The following is a 20,000-nucleotide window of genomic DNA, read 5'->3' on the forward strand; positions in this document are numbered from 1 at the left end:
CTTTATTGTGGGTAATCTACATCATCAACTCATTTTCAAATGAGTTGATGAAGTTAATAAAACCAAATCATCTCGTAATACCCTTCACGGACGCAGCACCACCATTTAGAGACTTACTTTAGATTAATCCAGTAGGGAACAAATGGAGGTCTGGCCAGCAAGATGTGTTAAGTCCCTACTTTTTGAATTTGTCTTCATCGATTACAGAATCTATGGCTCCACTTTCACCGGCAACATCAGGTCAAAGTCAGCCCTTATGTCATGGAAAATGGGCGTTCCTTCGTTCGAGAGAAAGGCCTTTGGTTCGGTTCCCGTTGGGGCCACCTGGCTTGTGTTTGCCTTGTGCTAATAACTGAAATATCGTTATACAAACAATTTGAGCACATTATCAATTTTCCGTTTTATTTATTATTCAAAGGTGTCTCCATCTGCAGCTTCAGGCAAGCTATCCAAGAAAGACATATTCCCTTATTTCTTCAGAACGGTTCCAGCATTATCTGCTGCAAATCGTACATTTATCGCTATCGCGAAAACATTTGCGTGGACTAGAGTGGCCATACTATACCAGAGTAGAGAACTTTTTACATCCGTGAGTATATTTTTTTGCCTTTAGACGACGACTTTCACATTTTGTACACAAGGGCAAAATGACGGCGATCTTAAAGCGTCTACCCGTTTACGTGATGGGCAACTTTGCTTAGCTAACCTTTCTATCAGTTAATAATAAAGACTATTTAAACGGCCAATTTTAGCTCGGTAAGGCCGATCTGAATTACAAGTTTCTTTCCGGTAGTGAAACTGACTTGAGTGTTCCAACAAGTCAGGGAAAATTTTCCAATCTAACCATCAAGATCTCCTTAGCTTAAACCATGTCCATAGGCTTTCTGCAACGAAGGTATAAAAAATTTTCAGCTGAAGAAAGAGTGGCGTGGATGGATATACGAAACGTTGTTAGCCGTGTGGTTAATTCGAACGAAACTAATGAGATTTATCCTCTGTTGGAAATTTTATAGGCAGCAACAAGCCTCAGAGAAGAATGCAAAAAGAACGGAATTGACGTGATCTCTTATGGAAGCTTTCTGACGGACCCAAAGAGTCAAATAAAACATCTTAAGGTATCGCTTTAAAATCAGACGATTCTGCCTAATTTTAAGCTTAGCTTCGCTCGGAAATGATACTTAGAGTAGACTTGATAAGAAGCATTAGTTTACTTTTTCAAACGGGACCTTTTACCGCAAGCGAAGGATTTCAATTTTAGAATATCCATAGCTATCTGGCTCTTTTAGAAGAAACCCACCAAGTTTTGTAGAAATTTGGTACTATCATCGCCAGAAATTCGAATCATCTCCACAGCTTTAATTTATTTAGAACAATGGTATTCATCAAATTCCTCTTGGAAATCGAGCTCCCACCTAAATAGATAGACTCGATAGTCGAGGATGGCGAGGTAAGACATTTACTTTATCAGTGGACCAGTAAGCAAGTTAGAGTTTCTGAACCTCTGCCTAACACATATTGTTTTTGTCCTACGCCTTAAACTTCACACAGGACATTGATGCTAGGATCATATTTGGTTTCTTCACCTATTCAACCAGAACTATGTGCGAGGTAAGGATTGCGTTTCGGGCTAACTTTTCATCTGAAAAGACACCATCATCGAGTCTTATCATAGCGGAGCTCGCAGTGCGGAAAGCGCGCACAGCGAAGACCCATACTTACAAATGTCCCACAAAACTCACAACATTCGTTTTAGGAACTCTTTAGAAAAGTGTATACGTTCCTTTATCGTGGCAAAATCGAGAAGAGAAAATACTGGATATATCTGGAAAAAAATCGTGGGCTTTATGAGGGTGATAGGGGAGCAAGGGGGGAGCCGACGATCTGACTTCATTTTCGTTCAAACTGAATATATTTGTATTTCACTTTACTTGTACTACTTTAGTATATTACCAGAACACTGATTTCTCAGAAAAAAGCGCTTTGCTGAGATATCAGGGTCTGAATCTCATAAAGGTTTTGATAAACTTTCTCTAGAACAAAACAAAAAACGTAGAAAGTGAAAAACGCCGTCCCTGGTAGATTGATTGTCACTGAACATGCTGAAAAAGAGCTTTCGGAGACTTTTACGATACGATCAACAATTCACAATTCATAACTTTCGATCAGTTATCATTTTTTTCTTTATAATCCACGACTGCACGTCTTATTTTGTCGCAAATATCATTTGTCCTTAATATTTATCAGGCTGTAGGCCCAATCCTTTAATTCCCTAGGACATAAGCATAATCAATCCGTGAGAAATAGTGATTTTTTTTCACCATCAGATCTACAAGCATAGCATGCATGGGCGAAAGTACGGTTGGGTTATTAACACCCCTGACAAATATGGATGGTGGAAAAGAACTTTAAAAAATGTCAACTGCTCACCAGAAGAAGTCAATGAGGGCGCAAAAGGGATCCTCTTGGTTAACTATATGTGGCTCAGCAGCTCAAAGAATGAAACAGTGTCTGGAATGGTTAGTAGACATACATGTCTTTTCAAAACATATCGTTATCTTTCAGAGGCGTTGTTCAAAAAAAGGCTCGATATTTGAGGTCCCCGGATGTCATAATCAGCATTCTCATCTGTGATCATACACAAACCCCACTGCTATCTGAGTCATTTCTGTACAGCACATTGGATACAAATGTGAAATGCGTATTAATTAAATCCCTTTCTCTATCAGACACCCAAAAAGTTCCAATCCAGTTTCATTCAGAAGGTTAGGCTATCAAGTGTAAATGACACAGACTACAAAGGGTTTGCATATGATGCAGCCTGGCTTGTTGCCCTTGCGTTGAATAGAACAGCGCAGAATTTGGCTCCAAAGATTCGTCTTGACACCGTTGCATTTGGAGAAAGAAACTTCTCGGACCTAATGAGGAAAAATCTCTTGTCGACGAAATTTCGGGGCGTTACGGTAAGTCCAAAGTTAAGACAAAAGCATTTCCATGCAGATTTTTGATTGGCTAAAGTTGATCCATCAGTAACTGCTGTAAAATCAACGATTGAGTTACTTGTACCTGCCTCTTCCCGTTAGTTTGTTTGTTTTTTGTCTCTTTTTTGTACACTCTTTCGTCCTTTAGGCATTTCCATGAAGTTTAAGGAGGTTAACTTCAAATGGTAAAATAGAAAGAGGTTATAGGTAACAAGAGGTCAAGCGAGTTTTGAGATCAATTTCTAGCTTTTAAACTCAGTCTTGTCAGAATTAGCATTGAGACTTCTTTAGAAGAAGCAGGTCATCAATCTAGTCACACCATGCAGGTAAAATTACAACCTTACTCGAGGAACTTCCAGATATTTTACTGAGATGAGCTCAGCGCCACCTCTAAGGCTGTAACGTACCAGAAACTCCACAACTTGATTCATGTTATATCGCATTCAGTTCCCTTTCAGAACTCGATCCATTAAGCACGAACACTAAGGGTTTAAGAGAAATATTACGCTTTACCACGATAGGGGCTCGTTTGAGCTGGTGTTGAGCCTTCATGTCTAAGAGTTGAAGAAAGTTACCAACTTTAACTGGGTGCTGATAAAAGTATTGAGAGTTCTCGTTTTCTATCAAAAAGAATGAAATTTGTAAAGTAGCAGTGTTTTCCCTTTTTAGAGCATCGTAAAACTAAATGACAAAGGAGACAGGTCAGGCGTTTTTGAAATATCACAGCTGATAGGTATGTTGTGCTTTTTTTCAGTCGCACATTATGATAGTTTTGTATCATATATGTAAAAAAATGTAATGCACTCTCAGTTTGAACAGTAGGCATGATTTTGGTACAAAGGTTAAATTTTATTGTTATATTTTTAAATGTATGATTCCGAGCTTAATTGTACTATGATAACGAAAAAACAGAAAAAAAAACACGATACAAAAACTCCGAAGAAACAGACTGAAAAATAATGTAACATTAACTTTAATCAAAATAGGATCAGAGTTTGAAGCTATCTGCAGTCACGATGTTGGACAAACCTCCTTAGTGTTTTATCCTGGGAAAGAGTTTCATTGGGAAGGTAAGCCTTAAATCTTAAACCAGTTTTGCCCGCCGAGTTTAAAAATACCATCAAAGAAATCGTGTCGACTGAATCGAAGTAATGTAAGCAAGTAAGGCCAATATCTACTGATTAAGACTGAATTACAAAAATGTGCTTAGTGAATCTCGTGCCTTCGTAAAGTTGCTAAGCGGCTGGTGTGTTCATTTTTCTTTATAAAAAAGATTTTAATTTGCATTTGTAAAAACCATTAGATAGCAAAAAACTGATTTTATTAAGGGTTGAAAAATTTTAATGGCTGTCACTTATAAAATACGGCATCTTATCCCGATAGAACTAGCATAGACTTATTCAAAACAGAATATTTAAAGTAATCTCAAAAAGAAAGCCAAGACTTAGCTGAAATAGTCAAATGTTTGATTTGAACTATGAATGAAAATACGAGTAAAACTCAAAATCCTCGCACTTTAAGAAATTACAGGTCAAGAAGCCTGAAGTTACGATAGCCTCTATCCCGTACTACTCAGATTCTAGCGAGCGCTAGTATTAAACAACTACGAAGCCACAACCAGGAAAATTTTAATGGTTCTTTGTTCAATGTCGAGAATAATTAATTTTGCAATGTTCTTGTTTACTCCCTTCTTAGGAGGGGTAGCGCCCGTGGATCGACAGAGTGAACAGAGGCAGCTGTTCACAATGTCCATCTCTGTTTTTTACTTCATGTGTTCCATGGCTTCCTTTGGAATTTTCTTAGCGTTCACGTTCTTATACTTTAATATAAAGAACAGGAATAAAAGGTAGAACGAATTGTTTGATATTTTAAAAATTCAAAACGAAATAGCCGTAGCACTATGATGTACTGTCTTCATTATATAATTGTTCATTGGTTAAGTCCATTGTTTAATCGACACCAAAAAATTTAAAGAAAAACATGTTGAGCTGTGACTGTACAAGATTCCTCTTTTCCCTTTTTAAACTGCCATCTAGTCGTTCATTGGTCTTTTTTTTTTTTCAATAAGCCTGAGCGTTGTAGCGTCCAATGATTATTTTCAAGGTTAAACTGTTTTTACTTATCTGCTAGTTTGACTGACAATACCTTGTTTAGGAAATAGAATGATACTAATCTATCAGTCGATTAATACATCAAATAGAAGATATATCTTTATATCGTTTTATCCAAACATTGACTATTGCGTCTAGCAACTAGCGCAAAGGTTTCTTTATTAACCACGCAATGACTTTCATGCCATGTCATGTAAACTCGATGTCATACAATCACATGTTACTTCGTGTCATATAGCAGAAAAACGAAGGTCTTTCGTGTTACCGTCAGTAAACTATTACGTATTTTGTTTCTTGTCAGACTTATCAAGATGTCGAGTCCAAACCTGAACAATGTTATAATCTTAGGTTGCATTCTGTCGTACATTTCTGTCATTCTGTTCGCGTTCGATGGAGATCATCTTAAAGCTGAACTTTGCACGGTAAGTTCCCTTCTGTAATAAATATTCCAATGTTGATGAAACGACTAAGACTGTGCAGGTACTAATCCTGGTAACTGTTCTAAAATAGCGTTTTAGAATAACATCAGAACAATTCACATACCTGTGCTGCGAAAAGCGCAGAGAGAGTTCAGTTGATGCAATTTGTAGGAAAAGCACTCACGTACTGACCCTAATTCAGTCAGGTTTGTGCCGCAACTCGTTGTGCATGTGTAGCTTGACTAGTTGACGATTAGCCTACTGTTCCTCGCAAATGGGACATATCCATAGAATGTTGAGTTAGTTCAATCAGTTAACTAAATTCTATCAAACAAATAATATTCTTTCCTTTTTTGCAACTCATTTATTGTAACTTTTTTGATGACTTAGACAAGGACTGCTACGCTTTGTGTCGGCTTTACGTTTGTCTTTGGTTCCTTGTTTTCAAAAACGTGGCGCGTTCACAAGGTCACCAGGATAATAAGTGCAAAGAAACTGGTAAGGAATAGAACTCCTGTTTGCGTCAAGTCTTTTCCTCTTAGCTCATCTCTTCCACTCTTTGTTAACTTCCCTATAATGTGTCACTTTTCATTTTGCCCGTCCTCTTTTCAGAGTTTAGAAACTTCACTTCGTCTCTTTTTGAATACTTTTTCTTGTTTTATAAATGCCCTTTTAGTAAAAGTAATGAAGTCTTCAAGCGTATTGGCAAGTTTTGAAAAGGCATTCCTCTTAAGAATTTTCCGTGGCAGGAGACGCGGTTACCTAATGGTTAGTGGGCTGGACACCGGATCGAGAGGTCTGGGCTCGAGAGCTGCCAAGTCATTGTCTTGTACTCTCGGTCAAAAAAAAAAAACTTCACTTTCCCAGTGCCTCTCGCAACTCGGGAGCATAAATAAAATAACCATGTTACTCCCACTGACACAGCACCATAGTTTCTTTTAGAAATTTACCCCATTTATTGACTTGGGGAAGGACTGGCTTCCCATCCAGGGTGAAGTACCAATACTCTTAGTCGCCTCTTGCTAGGAAAACGGGGAATAATCCCTGGCTGGAATGGCCACTTGGCTTGCGTGAAGAATTAACGTTTAGAAATTTATTGGTGCGTTAATTTTCGGATGTTTCAGATTATCAAAGACTTGCATCTCTTTGGCGTCATTGGCGTTCTCATTCTCATCGACGCTGTCATCCTTCTACATTGGAACTTTTTGGATCCTTATCAGAGGCAAATCAAATATCTCTCAGCACTGGTAATTAAAAGAAGTATACATGGATTTCTATTCTTTATAAAAAAACTTGTTTCGGTTCTGTATGCAATGACTGATGAAAAGAGTCTAGTACTTTTGAAAGTTCGTTTTTCATGTAAAAAAGGATTTGATGTCCTCATTCAGGAAGGAAACTGGGAAAGAGGGCTTTGACTCATTGTTATTTTACCGAAGTTGAGTAGTCTTTCATATACCGGGGGATCTGTGCCCGCTGTTCCTCTGGTCCTCTTTACCCACCATTTCTCTGGTCCTGTGTACTCACTGTTCCCCCGGTCTTTGCCCCCCCACCCGTCCTTATATGGTTACTACGCCTTTTTTATTGACTATTTCAGATCCCGCCATTTGAGAGACTACCCCCAAGTATTTTTGTCGATCGGGTCGTGAGTTAAGGAAAATCAAAACTCGAATTTAACGGCGGGGAAACTGATCAAAAGTCAGAGAAAAGGGAGGTTTGACCGCCATCTTCAAAATTTAACAGAAAATTAAGAAAAAACTTTCTAATACAGTGAATTTGGTCTACTTGTTCATAGAACAATCACGAGGATGACAATATTCTTCATTTACCGTACACGTATACGTGTGAAGTCAACCACATTGAAATCTGGCTGGGCTTGCTGTATTCCTACAAAGGAATCTTACTTCTGTTTGGTTTGTTCCTGGCTTGGGAGACAAGAAATGTTAAGATACCTGCCTTGAATGACTCTCACCATATTGGTAATTTTTACTGAACTGGAATAACCGCTCTAGTAACTAGAACAATAATTGGTGATCTTTTCCCTTCGCGCCTCAGGAGTGTGCGAGTGAGAATTCCTCGTCTAGAGGCCTTATTGATGACGGATTATGAAAGATTGTAAAAATTTCACGACTTCGTACATGATGTGACCCAGGTTCCGGTAAAAGAACCATTTTCATTTTGGGAAGTGTCTCCGAGTTGATTTGTGGAGCAAGAGTTAGTGAATACTTCTAAAATTATAAACCTTACTCGTTTTCTTTCCTTATCTTTAGTAATTACAAGGTGTGTCAGACCCGGGATGTAAAACTCTACTTTAGGTTTATGACAGAGGGGTATTTCTGAATGCAAAGGTTTTTGGTATCTGGGAGGGGTATAAACGGCATCTCTACACATCTCTCCTCACTCAGATGTGCTGCCACGTGTAAAAGATTTGTGTTTAAGGCTATTTCATCCTCTCTTTTTTTTTTTTTCTCTTCAGGTATGGCAGTTTACAACGTTGTAATCGTGTGCATTGTTGGAACTCCGGTCGTAACTTTTGTACACGAAAAGCAATTCGAGGCGTCGTTTATAGTCACAGGCATCTGTATTCTGTTTAGCACAACCTCTACCCTTTGCATTGTGTTTGTACCAAAGGTAGGATTCCCTGAGTAGAGTCGGAAACACGAATGCTATTTATAAAAAAGTAAATATTATCCTCAGTCTTTCAAAACGAGAAAGCATGAAATTTTTACTTTTTGTTATTCAATTTTATTAGTATTTTATTTTACCGAGGTAAACGCTAAATAAAAAAGATCCGTGCAACTAATTTTCCATCCTTCTGCTTTAGTGATACTTAGGACAGCTAGTTAACCTCCCCTCCCCCAAGTTTTGCCGAAACATCATACATGCTTCCTTCTTCATGTTGAAAGTTTCTTTTCCGGCCTCTTTTTCTTTTTTTTTTCTTGCTGCCAATTTTCTAGTTACCAACATTGACAAAGGGGGAAGGGACAAATGTTGAAAACGATTTTGACGAGGGATAGGATGCTTCTCAGTGCTATTTAGTTTAAATGATTATTTTACCTAGTGCTTCTATAAAATCCACGTCAGAAAGAAATTTTCCTGGTTAAAAACTATAATATATACCAGTGATAATTAATATAGAATACTAATGCTATGATAACAGCAATGGTGATAAAAATGATAATGATGATGATGACTATTGCAATCATCATTTGTTTCATTCAATCTATTGTCATTAACCTGTTCAATGATTTTGCATTTTCCATCATCTCAAATCTGCCTCTAAATTCTGCAATAGATAAGTGATTGACTCTTCTCAGATTGCAGCGCTAAGGAAATACGGAATAAACGAGGAGTACCGTGCTCGGACGCGCACCTTCAGCTCGTTGGATACATTTGCCACCACCACAGCAAAATGTTCCTGTTCTGGTAAAGACACCATCAACAAGGATGGAGAGCTTCAACGTCTTAGGGAAATGCTAGACACGGTACGTAGTCGGAGGAATGGAGGTGGTAAGGTAACTAGGCGAGCGGGGTTGAGTGGGGCTGGCATACCAGGAAAGGGGAGCAATAGACCATTATGGCCTGGGTACGATTCCTCCGACCTGACGTCACATCTTGGTTGGGTGCGTTGTTGGTTCTCGCCTTTACTCCGAGTGTTTTCTTTGGTTTCTTCCCTCCAAAAAACTCACAAAATTCGAAATCATTAGTTAGAGACAGCGGACAAAAGCATACCATTCGTTAATGTAACCTCGTGTTTTTTCCACAGACCTAGCTGTTTAATCTACCAGCCGGAGCTAAATCTGCCTAAATGAATGGGTTTGTTTGTATTTATTCACAGCTTCAACGAGAAAAGAAAAGAACGGTTCACAGCAATGGAAGCAACGTAACCACGCATTTGTGAGATGAAGATAAGACTGGATTGAACAAATACTAGCAATTTTACCAAACTCTTCAAGTGACCACATTTTCGTTAAGAAGTACGACGAGGGACTTTCATGATCTCATAGCCATAAAGATAAAGTTTCGCGGTTTCTTTCTTTATGAGCTGACTGCTTAAACACCATATCGTCAATTAACACCGTTTAATTTAGAAATCAAGGAGAACCTTGAAAAACTTGGCGGTTTTTTCGACTCATACAGAAGACTATGGTGGAAATGTACTTCTCGGGAAGGTGAATGGCAGATCACATCCTTCCTTCAAAATATAAGTTACACTTCCCACAAAAGGGATCATACATTCCAGTATTGTGAATTTTAATTCGTTTGCAAATCAGTTTAGAAAAGTTTCTAACGATTACAATTTAGGGCTTTTACAATTTCATGTATGGTCTCCCTGGGGTTAACCATTAGCCGTAAAACGGCCAAAACAATTTGGTCGTAAGGCGTAAAAATGAACAAATTTTAACTGTTAGTCATAAAATAAGTTAACTGAAAACATTTTTCGTTTAATTACAAGGGAAGAAAGTTAACCGTTCACCGTAAAATGGCCAAAATTTTAACCGTTTGCTTTTCAAGCCATCACCCCATTGAGACCCTCACAACATTCTAAAATTTCCAAATTAATTCCAAATCACTACAAAATTAGCTAAGAATAAGTTTCACATGCAGATAGTCGAAGTACCTGAGCATGGTGTTTCTATACCTACGGGGTACTTAGAATTTGCAATTGAGATCTGAGGATCTCTCCTAAAATGTTCCTAAGTCTATTGAGAATATTTACACCATTTAGCCCCTTAACCCCATGACGGAACAAGCATCACATTTCTAACAGAATCAAAGGCTGAATAAAACATCATAAAGACACGAGAGTAATGTAAAGGATGGATCGATGTCGTTATCGAAACAACCGCGCACCCTAACCCTAACTTGACATCATTTGACTGTTGTTGAGTAACGGGAGGGAGGGGTAGGTGCGCAGTTTGTCAGATACTGCGTTGATCCGAAATAACTGCGAACTAAAGAAGAAATTTTTAATGCTCTTTAGTACGCAAAAATTTCTCCTTGTCATTGCCAAAGGAAACGTTTAGAAACCAGTATGAAGAATAACCTCCCAGGTCTATCCTACTCTCGAGCCTAAGTGTAGCCGTACCCTTCCCCCGAGGAGAAGCGGAAGGGAGCCCCGATTCTCTTCGGGGGAAGGGTACGGCTACGCGTAGGCCAGCCTCCTCTCCTAAGAAACGAGGCTGTAATTCTTTTCTTAAAGAAGACTGACGTTGCTATATTTCACCACCGCATCACTATATTGCTGAAAGGTCGAGTTAAAAGGTACAACTGCGAATTAATAATTGTTCAATAACTAGGGAATAAATCACATTGATAATAGATCTTCGCTGGATTTTGACATCATCAATTCTTTAGCAGTTGCTTCGGTGGCCATGAGATGATTAACGTCTCCAAAAAAATCTCGCCTCCTGACTGGTGTCTCAAACAAAATAGGGCTAGACCTTGACTCTGCCAATCTATTAACAAGAAAAACGCATGGCTTTGTTAGACACGTCCGAACGTTCTCAGTAGCTTTTGGGCCCTACACGTAGGGTGGCGAAGTGCCGGCTGCCGGCGAAATTCGCCGATTGAAAGAGCGGCGATCGTCGTCTGGACTTTTGGCCGGCGATCTCGGGTAAAGTACAACGGGCTACATTTGTTTCGTCTCACTTGAAATTTCAGTCGAAAGCCTAATTTATTAGCTGCAATGCTGCACATGCTATGTGCGTTAGAAAACCCAACAGGACACGATTTTCTCGCAATAAGTCTGAGAATATAGTCTTTCACTTGATCAATGAAACGTATTTCAACGAATTGAGAGAGGTTAACCAAAGAAGATTACGCGAAGGGGCAAGGAGCTACAAGTAAATAATTTTCCGTCTGTTTTCAGCCTTTTTCTCGATTTTTATTAATCGGGAGTAAAAAAAGAAATTTGAATTAACTTCCTCAGCGTTCTTTTAAGGATTGGAAAGTAAACAAAATCAAAATTTATTCCAGTTGCTCTTGGCAGTTGCCGTAAGCGCCATGTCTACCCACTAATGTGGAGCTTCACGCGCTCCGAGCACATGAAGTCCATAGTGTACTAAGGGACTTTAGCAGTTGCCCAATACCCCTCTCCACTAAAAATTTTTGGGCTCCGGGTGCAAGTGGGTACATTCTGTTCACTGTGCCACCAACAACCCGAAAAATTCAAACACTTTTTAACAAATGGTAAACACCACAGCGTACACTATTGAGTTATGGATGTACGCGGGAGGTTGCTAAGCACGAAAGAAGCGTAAGAGTCGCTCGAGGCGATAGCCGAGAGCGACTCTAGCTTCTTGAGTGCTTAGCAAACCTCCCAAGTGCATCCAATAACTCAATAGTGTACGCTGTGGTGTTTACCATTTGTTTTGTAACATAACATTGATACATTGTAGCTAAGAGTTCCCTTTTATTTAACAAATCTTACGTGACCAGAAAAAACAATCGCGCGCGGAAAAATAGTCTTTGCATTTGCTCACGTCAGCAGCGTACACCCATGGGCAAATTGGGGACGCTAAATTGACCAATCAGGGCGCGCGCTTTAATTTGGTTATGTTATAAAAACAGTTGATAGATGAACTTCGTAATGGGCTTTGCTCACCATAGAGTCTGTGGCTCAGTAGTAGAGCATCGGAGCGCGGAATCTGAGGTTCGATTCCTCACGGCGACTTGGAGATTTTTCTTGCCCCACTCTCGTGACAGGAAAAAAAACATCTTTCTATACTTTCAACAATTGTTAAGGATGTCAACAGAAGCCTTTATTTTACAAACGTTTTTTCGCAAGGTGTAATTCCTTTATTCTCTTAATATCAGTTTTTTTTTTCTAACACCAACGCTCCGATTCAAAGCAAGGAGTAGAAATGGAAACGAACGAACCGCTCAGGCAATCAAACTTTGATAAAAAGCAATCAAACCACTTAAAGTGAACTTACTTCGTAAACTCCGCGTCAAAGTCATCGTCTTTTGCTTTAAGGTCCTATTACAATAATAAGTTGGACAGTTAATAAGTCAAATGGCAAATCACAGTCGTAAATACTGAAAAGGCATCCTTTAGTTCCATCTTTAGCCAATCTATCAAGATGGACGAAGCATGCGACTTATATTAGCTTCGTTTATGTGGGGGAGGGGGTGTGTGAGAAACGAGTCACTGAATGCACCCCCTTCCCTCCCCTTTCACTGATCTGTAAGGGCACTGATCTCCGCTCTCTCTAAATTGAATTTGCTATCGACACGATCTTAATTAAATTTGCTGTCCAGCTACACCAATACCAACGTATAAACAAAAAAGAGAATACACATAGAGAAGCATGCAAATAAAATTAATAATACAAAATATTACAGAGAAGTAGTAGCCCCGTTGAAGTAATAGCAAAATTCTGAGATTGCTTTGTTTTTGCTTCATTTCCCTCAGTGATTTGTCTAGAAAACTCACGCCACTCTTTCAAGCGATCACATGAAAATCTAAATAAAACCTTCGGCAACTTTGCCGCGCTAATCAGGCGGCTTGTCCGTTTTCACTCTGAGATCTTCCTAGCTCAGTTACATGTAGTTTATCTCTTCGCGGTGACCGGCCTTTGTAATTAGCTTGGTCTTTTAAGCCTTTAATTCCCAGTGGTTAACATGTAACTTCTCCCTTTAACAATCATACATTATCCGGCAAACAGGTAATGAGAATACTCAAACTTATCAGGTAGAAGTTGTCATCTTGATCTAACACCAAATTCTCTCAACTTGTTTTGAAGGAAATGTGTAACAGGTAGAGAGGAGAATTAACAATCAGATCTTGGGGGTTAAAGAGTTAACGACACACAATCGAATAGCACTCTAATTAGCTTTTCTCGTGACAATAAGTACGATATTGACGCTAATAAAATTCCTTACCAAGGCTTGAAATTTATTATTGGAGTCTTCCATTCCATCCGAAGTAGAGTCTGGAGATAATTGAATTTTTGGCGCGTCCACTCTATTCTTTCTGGGTATAGGGGTCGCATAAATGTCAACGTTTTCATTTTCAACCTTAGGCGTGGCCTGTCCAGTATTCTCTTTGTTGTCCCGTGCGACACGCGAACACCCTTGATCCTTTTCGGGTTTATCGCGTCCGGTATTTTTCTCGTGGTTTTCATATGCAAGCTTAAAGGCATCAGCAATGGTAAGGGCCATAGCTTGAGCCTGAAATGAAGTTATCATTCATCATATAGTCAGCTTCTTTGTCATTCTACTTGGAACCTTGATAAAACAAAGTTCCTGATATTATAGTTTTTCCCTTCACATGGCATCTTAAGCGTTGAGGATGGGAAAGGGGGGAGGGAAGGGGGAGAGGACAATGACATTACTCGATAGGAAAAAATTACATATGCATTAACAGCGTAGTGAACGTGCCTTTTATAAAAGCATCCACTTAACTAAGAGAAAATAACGTTGAACACAATTTGATAAGGTAAGGTATGGAGCAGTAATTGTCAAAGGTTTATGAGCGGAAACAAAGAAAGACCACGTTCTGCCTTTACTTGTAACCAATTTAGCTAGGTATTCTCGACTGAGAACATAGATTTGCAAAGTGAACATTCCCATAAATAAATAAATAAAAAAATAGGCGGGGGATACAATTCCCCCCCCCTCCCTCCCTCGAAAAAAAAGATAACAAACTGATAGATGATAAAATAATAATAATGATAATAATAATAATAATAATAATAATAGCAGCCTTGTATATAGGGTTCTAGATTTGCCCTTCACCTTTCTCTTTTCTGTATAGTTTTAAATATGCTTTTACTTATCAGATTATTAGACTTTAAATATGTTCAGATTTGACTCCGTTATTTATAGTTTTCCAGACGCTTTGACAAAAAAAAAAAGGAGTAGATGTGAGCCGAAAGTGAGTTATTTTGGATCGTTTTTTACGCTGTTAATATTTTGTATTGTAGAGGATTTTATGGAAATTATTGCTAAATAAAATTATAATAATAATAATAATAATAATAATAATAATAGAAAAAGTATATAGCACCGATATCAATATTGCTATTTTCATCATCTTAGTGTTCTTTAAATTCTTATTTTTTTTAACGTTTTTCGGAAAATAACGATAAAATAACAACAAGAGAAAAATAAATCAGCAACGGAAATAAAAACATTAAAAAAAGGAGAATTGGAAGAATACTATGACTAAATCGAGGACTGTACCATTGCCGGTTTGCTGCACAGGAATGCGTGACATGTCAAATCTTGTTTGCCTTGTGATCGACAAATGAACGCAAACACTTTGGGGAAGGTTGAGTCGGCCACACAATATGAAACGCTAGAGATGAAAAAAAAAAAAAAAAAAAAAAAGACAAAGAGATTTGTACATCGGTGCACCTGAGAGTTCTCAGTAAAGCTAGAAGCTGTATATGAAGAAAAGCGGTTACGATGATGAACCGGCGGTTACGCATTAAAAAAATATCTGGACAACGTCAAAACCTGTCAACTGAGAAGATGGAGGGATGGGAGGTAGGGAATGATCACTAGAGGAGAACTGCAAGATGCGCGTTTCTACACTCGATGGAAGATTGGAGACGAGTCGGGAAAAGGTTTTCCGAGGGTTTGGCACTAATACCCTTTGCAGAACTCTCGTCGGCTCGCTTTGCTTATATTCAGTAAGCGCTGATTATGAGGTCCTATTCGCAAGCTAGTGTACTAAAAAGAAGACAAAAGTATTAGTAGAGGTGATAACGCATGTGCAGTTTGGCATTTCTCATTTGTAACTAACTGACTCTTTAAAGAATGAACTCCTATTCAGTGGGGAGCAAAATGTTGCTCATGGTAATGGGTATCATGTAATGTAGCTTGAAGGCGACTCACCGATAGATTGGGATCTCCATGATCTTCTCCTGAAGATAATAAAATCAAAGTGATATGAATTAGATTTCGATGACATTTGAATGTTATTTCATGTTTGCGTGAAACAGAGAAAAAAAAGTAAATGGCGCGATGGTAACCGTCAGAGCGAAAAAGGAGGAGGTTTGGGTCGAGTCGCGTTATCATGCGACCCGACTCAACCCTCCTCGATTTTTCACTCCTCCGCTTTTATCTTTCGCACTTACGCCTGAAAGAGGCTAAAATAAATGAGAACTACATGTACCTTTGAAATCATATCTTCTATGGATAGCTTACGGGTGGAGACGGTAATTAAAACCTTTTGAAGGCTTCCACTGGCTGGGGTGTTCTTTGTCTAAAGAATAATATAAAAATATGATGACAAATCCACTTCTCCACACCATTTTTAAGCTCCATCCATTGACTATAGGTGCTTGCTTTTGTGTAAATCTGGGCCCAGATTTACACAAACTTACTGCGTTATCCACCCCTTGAATAACCGGAGCATGGAGTACACTACCGGTGTTGATTTTGGGGTGTAAATGTTACTGAAAAGCAATATAAGTTATTTTATTCCTGCAGCCACGGATCCAGTGACATCATATCACCAAAATATGCCAAGGTATCCTACGAGGCGAAACCCTTAAGCTCATCCCACCGCGACTCGATTCTGCTGGCATATAAAGTGATTTGTTTTAATTTTATTTTACAGGATACGGTGGGCTTACCTTCTTCGTGTTTGCGATAATACTTTGCACAGCTTCATCCGTACATCCTGAGCCCTGGGCTTGTAACACAGGACAGGATCCAAGTATCTGCAAATGTAACATAGGGAAGTTGGCTGACATGTCCCACAAAGAAATTGTCATAGTGGGTGACTGAAAATGAAAGTGTGCGAATACCTTGACATAGAAGTGAATTCCTTCTTTCAAAGATTCTTCAGCATGAAGCCAGTCTTCTTGATATTTACCTGTAAAGTGACCAGTAAATGCGATTAGGTTTCACTGGGATTGAAAATCTTCATGAGATTTTGTGTCACTTCATCCTCGGAGACCCAGGGGCAGTGAGTCGATTTCAAGTTAAGGGCAGAAGAGCCCCTGGGGACACTGTCTTACAAGACTAGTTCCAAACGGTTGCAGTCGTTCTGGCATCTGATTGGTGCCAGAAAATCTTTGTGTTTTTCTGCCCAATCAGAGTGAAGTGTCGTTTGGAGTCCTTTCGTGTGTTTTAACACGCACATATACAACAAGCTCTGTTGCTCGCTATGTTTGTCTCGGCCGTGCGACGAAGCTTTGCGCGAGGTGAAAAGTTTCAGTCTCAACACACAATGTAAGAGAAATCGATCAGATTGTCCGCGAAATCTTACCGGAAATTATACTGAATACTTTCGCAGGTATCACAAGAGAACGTGTTTCACAAGGAGATATGTTTTCGGACAGTTACCGAAAGGGTTTGAAGAAAGTTAATCTTTCAACTGCTGCGTTGAGTGTTCAAATTCTTGAGCTCGAAAGGCCACGGATTCTCTTCTAGTCCCTTGGTCATTGTCACTTCACCTCTTTTGTCGATTGTTGAAGACCAAGTTAATTACCTTTGATCATTGGGAATCGATGCTGCTTTCATTGGGGAAAACAAAACCAAAGACAAAGAAATATTGGATGGAAAGGGCGAGCTTGCTTTATTGTAAATGTCAGCTTAATACAGGGTTATCTACCCACATCTAATTAACAAAAGTTTCCACGTTTAGCTTTTTTTTTTAATTTTTCAAGCGAAGATTAGATTAGATTTTTGCCGGGCGTGAACAAAAAAAATGCGTGAGCGCCAGTTGCTCCACATACCTGCGTGGCCCGTGCGACGAAATAGCTTCACGGGATTAGAAAAGTTTCAGTGACAGCAAATTATAAAAAAAAATCTTGAAAGATTTAGGCTTACATCTCATCTAACGTTTAAAGCGACATATAAATGCTTGCAACCATTATGTTTTATAGGAACCTCGCAAATTTTTAAACTCCTTCTCTTGTGATACCTTCGAAAGTATTCTGTATAATTTCCGGTAAGATTTCGCGGATAATCTGATCGATTTCTCTTCCATTGTGTGCTGAGACTGAAACTTTTCACCTCGTGCAAAGCTTCGTCGCACGGCCTAATCAAACATAGCGAGCAACAGAGCTTGTTGAATATGTGCGTGTTAAAACACACGAAAGGACTTCAAACGACACTTCACTCTGATTGGGCAGAAAAAAACAAAGATTTTCTGGCACCAATCAGATGCCAGAACGAGTGCGACCGTTTGGAACTAGTCTTGTAAGACAGTGTCCCCAGGGGCTCTTCTGCCCTTAACTTGAAATCGACTCACTGCCCCTGGGTCTCCGAGGATGGTGTCACTTTGGAGAGGCAGAGAACTGTTTCTAAAAGAATCAGACCTTAAATCAAATATAGTTTGCAAGGAAAGAGAAATATCACACAGGCAAAAAAAATGAGCCCAGAAATTATCTGTGTCGAGGGCTGAAGTTTTTAAAGCTTCTTTTCCTGCAATTACGGCCACTTGCGAGGATAGCTTTTTGGCTAGATGAAGAAATGAAAACATATCAAACTGTTTCCCCACTGCGATGGACATTTGTTTTTGTCGGTTCCAGCCTAGCGCGGCCGCTAACCCAGATGCCCTCCTGAGGAAATTTTCAAAATGGCGGACAAGCCAAAGAGAGAGATAAGAGAACCAAAGCGATTCTGCAACGAATACTCAGAATACACCCCTGTTAAAAAGGTCATTTCACAGAGAAAAGATACAAAATTGTATGATGTTGAAGTCACGGAGGTTGAAAAACCCAACAAGAGACTGAAAATTCACTACATTGGCTACAGTACACGCTTCGATGAGTGGAGACCCTTCGGGGACGGTGAGGCATCTGAATATTTTCCTTCGAAATTGTATAGATTAGTAGGCTGCAAAAAAAATTTACTGGACGACGTTTAGGGTAAAAAAAGCAATCTAAACTGAAAAAAAAATGTATTTATTCCGACTCTTCCGGAAAATAACTTTACAAATCTTACTTGTTTATCTCGTAAGTAAACGATGGTAAATTAATACCCGAAGCGCTTTCCGAGCTACCCGATTCTTCTCCCACTGCTTTCACGCTTATAAAACAGGAAACGAGCAAAAGGAGGAAGGTGTGGCTGTTTTGACTAGCCATTTGACGAGGTTCAATCTGCTCCTTGTTCGACAATTTATATATCAAAACAAAGGAAACCTGTTCCTCTCTTTGATTTTGGCGGTACATTTTCAATTTGCGCTTGCGTAAGAGAGAAATCGCCCAAGACTCCTTGCTCGGTCTTGTTTTGACCACGAACGCCTTCTTAATTTTGACGGACCCGCTCGGGAAAAGGTGAAAATGACGAGGGAAAAAACTTTACTTTGTAGTACGAAAATACACAAAATGGAAAGCCATGATATTATAGTTCAATATTTAGGTGGTACATTGTTAACTTTTTATACAGAGAGTCGGCAAGATGATTTAACATCCAAAAATCGCACTCGATTTGAGTGGGCTGATGAAGTGGACGTGGTCACGAAATTCAGTAAGAGACTATTTGTACCCCGTGAGTTTGATATGGAAAAAGAAAAAGAAAAAAAACAACAACAATAAACAAAAACATCAGCACCCACTAAAGAAGAGACAAAATAAAACAAACACGTGCACAAATTTTAGCTCCACAATATCTTTACTTTTAGAGTTTTCTCATATTTGTGCAACAGACTTATTCATAATTCAATCAGGCAAAGGTGAACAATTATACACTGAAGTGGAGTTGAAATCCACCTCTTTCACCGAAACTGAACGGTTGATTCAAAATACATCGCACAAGAACCAAAAAAGGAGTTCATTAATCTCTGTCGATATGTGGAAAAATGGTTGGAAAATTTGGAAACTTTTGGAGCATCATTTTTTTTCTGTCAGGAGGTAGACAACGTTGGAAACTGAATCACTTTCGAACAGGCCAATCAGTGCGCGAACCTGGGGCGGATCCAGGATTTAGTCAAGGGGGGTTTGGAGGGGGGTTTGGAGGGGGGTTCGGAGAATTGTTCCCTTCTGAGGGGTCCAAGATTTTGAAAATTAGGTCTTCGGAAACATGATTTCCAGCGTTCTGAGGGAAAATTTAGGAGGTTCGACCGAACCACCCCTGGATCCGCCCCAAAGACGCACCCCGCATCAGCTGTGTGGCATGCACCATAGCTTATAATGAGGCTGATATTGAACATTTTTGTCGTTACTAATACAAAATTGATATTTGTCAGTCTACACCGTTACTTGACGATTACGTAGGTGAAAAGAACGTGAAAAAAACCACGAAACAACTGCTGGCGAAGATGCATTAAAATCAGTGCGTAAATAACCTGTTAAACTACATTTTTTCCATCTTAACTAAAGCGTACGTATCTGATAATATTGACTCCTGGTAAGGATATTTAACCTTCTTAATTGTTTCGTTTCGTGTGAACAGTAGCCAATATGAATAACTGTAGTCCTATATCCATTTTAAGTGTTGAATGTTTGAGCGAAGCGTAGTACGTTTTATTGCAACTTTGACATTGCAGAAGCAACCTAATAACTCAAGATAATCGGTTTGTTATTGATTCT

General features: G+C 39.1%; 2 protein-coding genes across 4 annotated transcripts in view; one reads left to right on the top strand and one right to left on the bottom strand.

Annotated features, from left to right (window-relative positions):
- The window catches only part of LOC111322502 (gamma-aminobutyric acid type B receptor subunit 2), a 25,489-nt gene extending 14,660 nt beyond the window's left edge, over positions 1-10,829 (top strand). For all 3 annotated transcript variants that reach the window (XM_088729711.1, XM_088729713.1, XM_088729712.1), the window contains exons 4-18: positions 419-589; positions 1,014-1,115; positions 1,549-1,608; positions 2,325-2,516; positions 2,727-2,960; positions 3,648-3,711; positions 3,965-4,048; positions 4,674-4,824; positions 5,391-5,511; positions 5,899-6,006; positions 6,633-6,755; positions 7,301-7,484; positions 7,982-8,136; positions 8,823-8,990; positions 9,344-10,829. In XM_088729711.1, the coding sequence (XP_088585837.1) occupies positions 419-589; positions 1,014-1,115; positions 1,549-1,608; positions 2,325-2,516; positions 2,727-2,960; positions 3,648-3,711; positions 3,965-4,048; positions 4,674-4,824; positions 5,391-5,511; positions 5,899-6,006; positions 6,633-6,755; positions 7,301-7,484; positions 7,982-8,136; positions 8,823-8,990; positions 9,344-9,406 (1,980 nt within the window). In that variant the 3' untranslated portion in view covers positions 9,407-10,829. The remainder of the gene's footprint in view (positions 1-418; positions 590-1,013; positions 1,116-1,548; positions 1,609-2,324; positions 2,517-2,726; positions 2,961-3,647; positions 3,712-3,964; positions 4,049-4,673; positions 4,825-5,390; positions 5,512-5,898; positions 6,007-6,632; positions 6,756-7,300; positions 7,485-7,981; positions 8,137-8,822; positions 8,991-9,343) is intronic.
- LOC111322557 (low density lipoprotein receptor adapter protein 1) overlaps positions 9,739-20,000 on the bottom strand; it is a 12,172-nt gene continuing 1,910 nt past the window's right edge. The window contains exons 3-10 of the mRNA XM_022925680.2: positions 16,269-16,336; positions 16,095-16,181; positions 15,632-15,721; positions 15,352-15,380; positions 14,695-14,809; positions 13,393-13,680; positions 12,444-12,487; positions 9,739-10,964 (exon numbers count right to left, since the gene is read on the bottom strand). Coding sequence (XP_022781415.1) covers positions 10,814-10,964; positions 12,444-12,487; positions 13,393-13,680; positions 14,695-14,809; positions 15,352-15,380; positions 15,632-15,721; positions 16,095-16,181; positions 16,269-16,336 — 872 coding nt within the window. The 3' untranslated portion in view covers positions 9,739-10,813. The remainder of the gene's footprint in view (positions 10,965-12,443; positions 12,488-13,392; positions 13,681-14,694; positions 14,810-15,351; positions 15,381-15,631; positions 15,722-16,094; positions 16,182-16,268; positions 16,337-20,000) is intronic.

Source organism: Stylophora pistillata, chromosome 8 (assembly GCF_964205215.1).
Source record: "Stylophora pistillata chromosome 8, jaStyPist1.2, whole genome shotgun sequence".
Classification (NCBI taxonomy): domain Eukaryota; kingdom Metazoa; phylum Cnidaria; class Anthozoa; order Scleractinia; family Pocilloporidae; genus Stylophora; species Stylophora pistillata.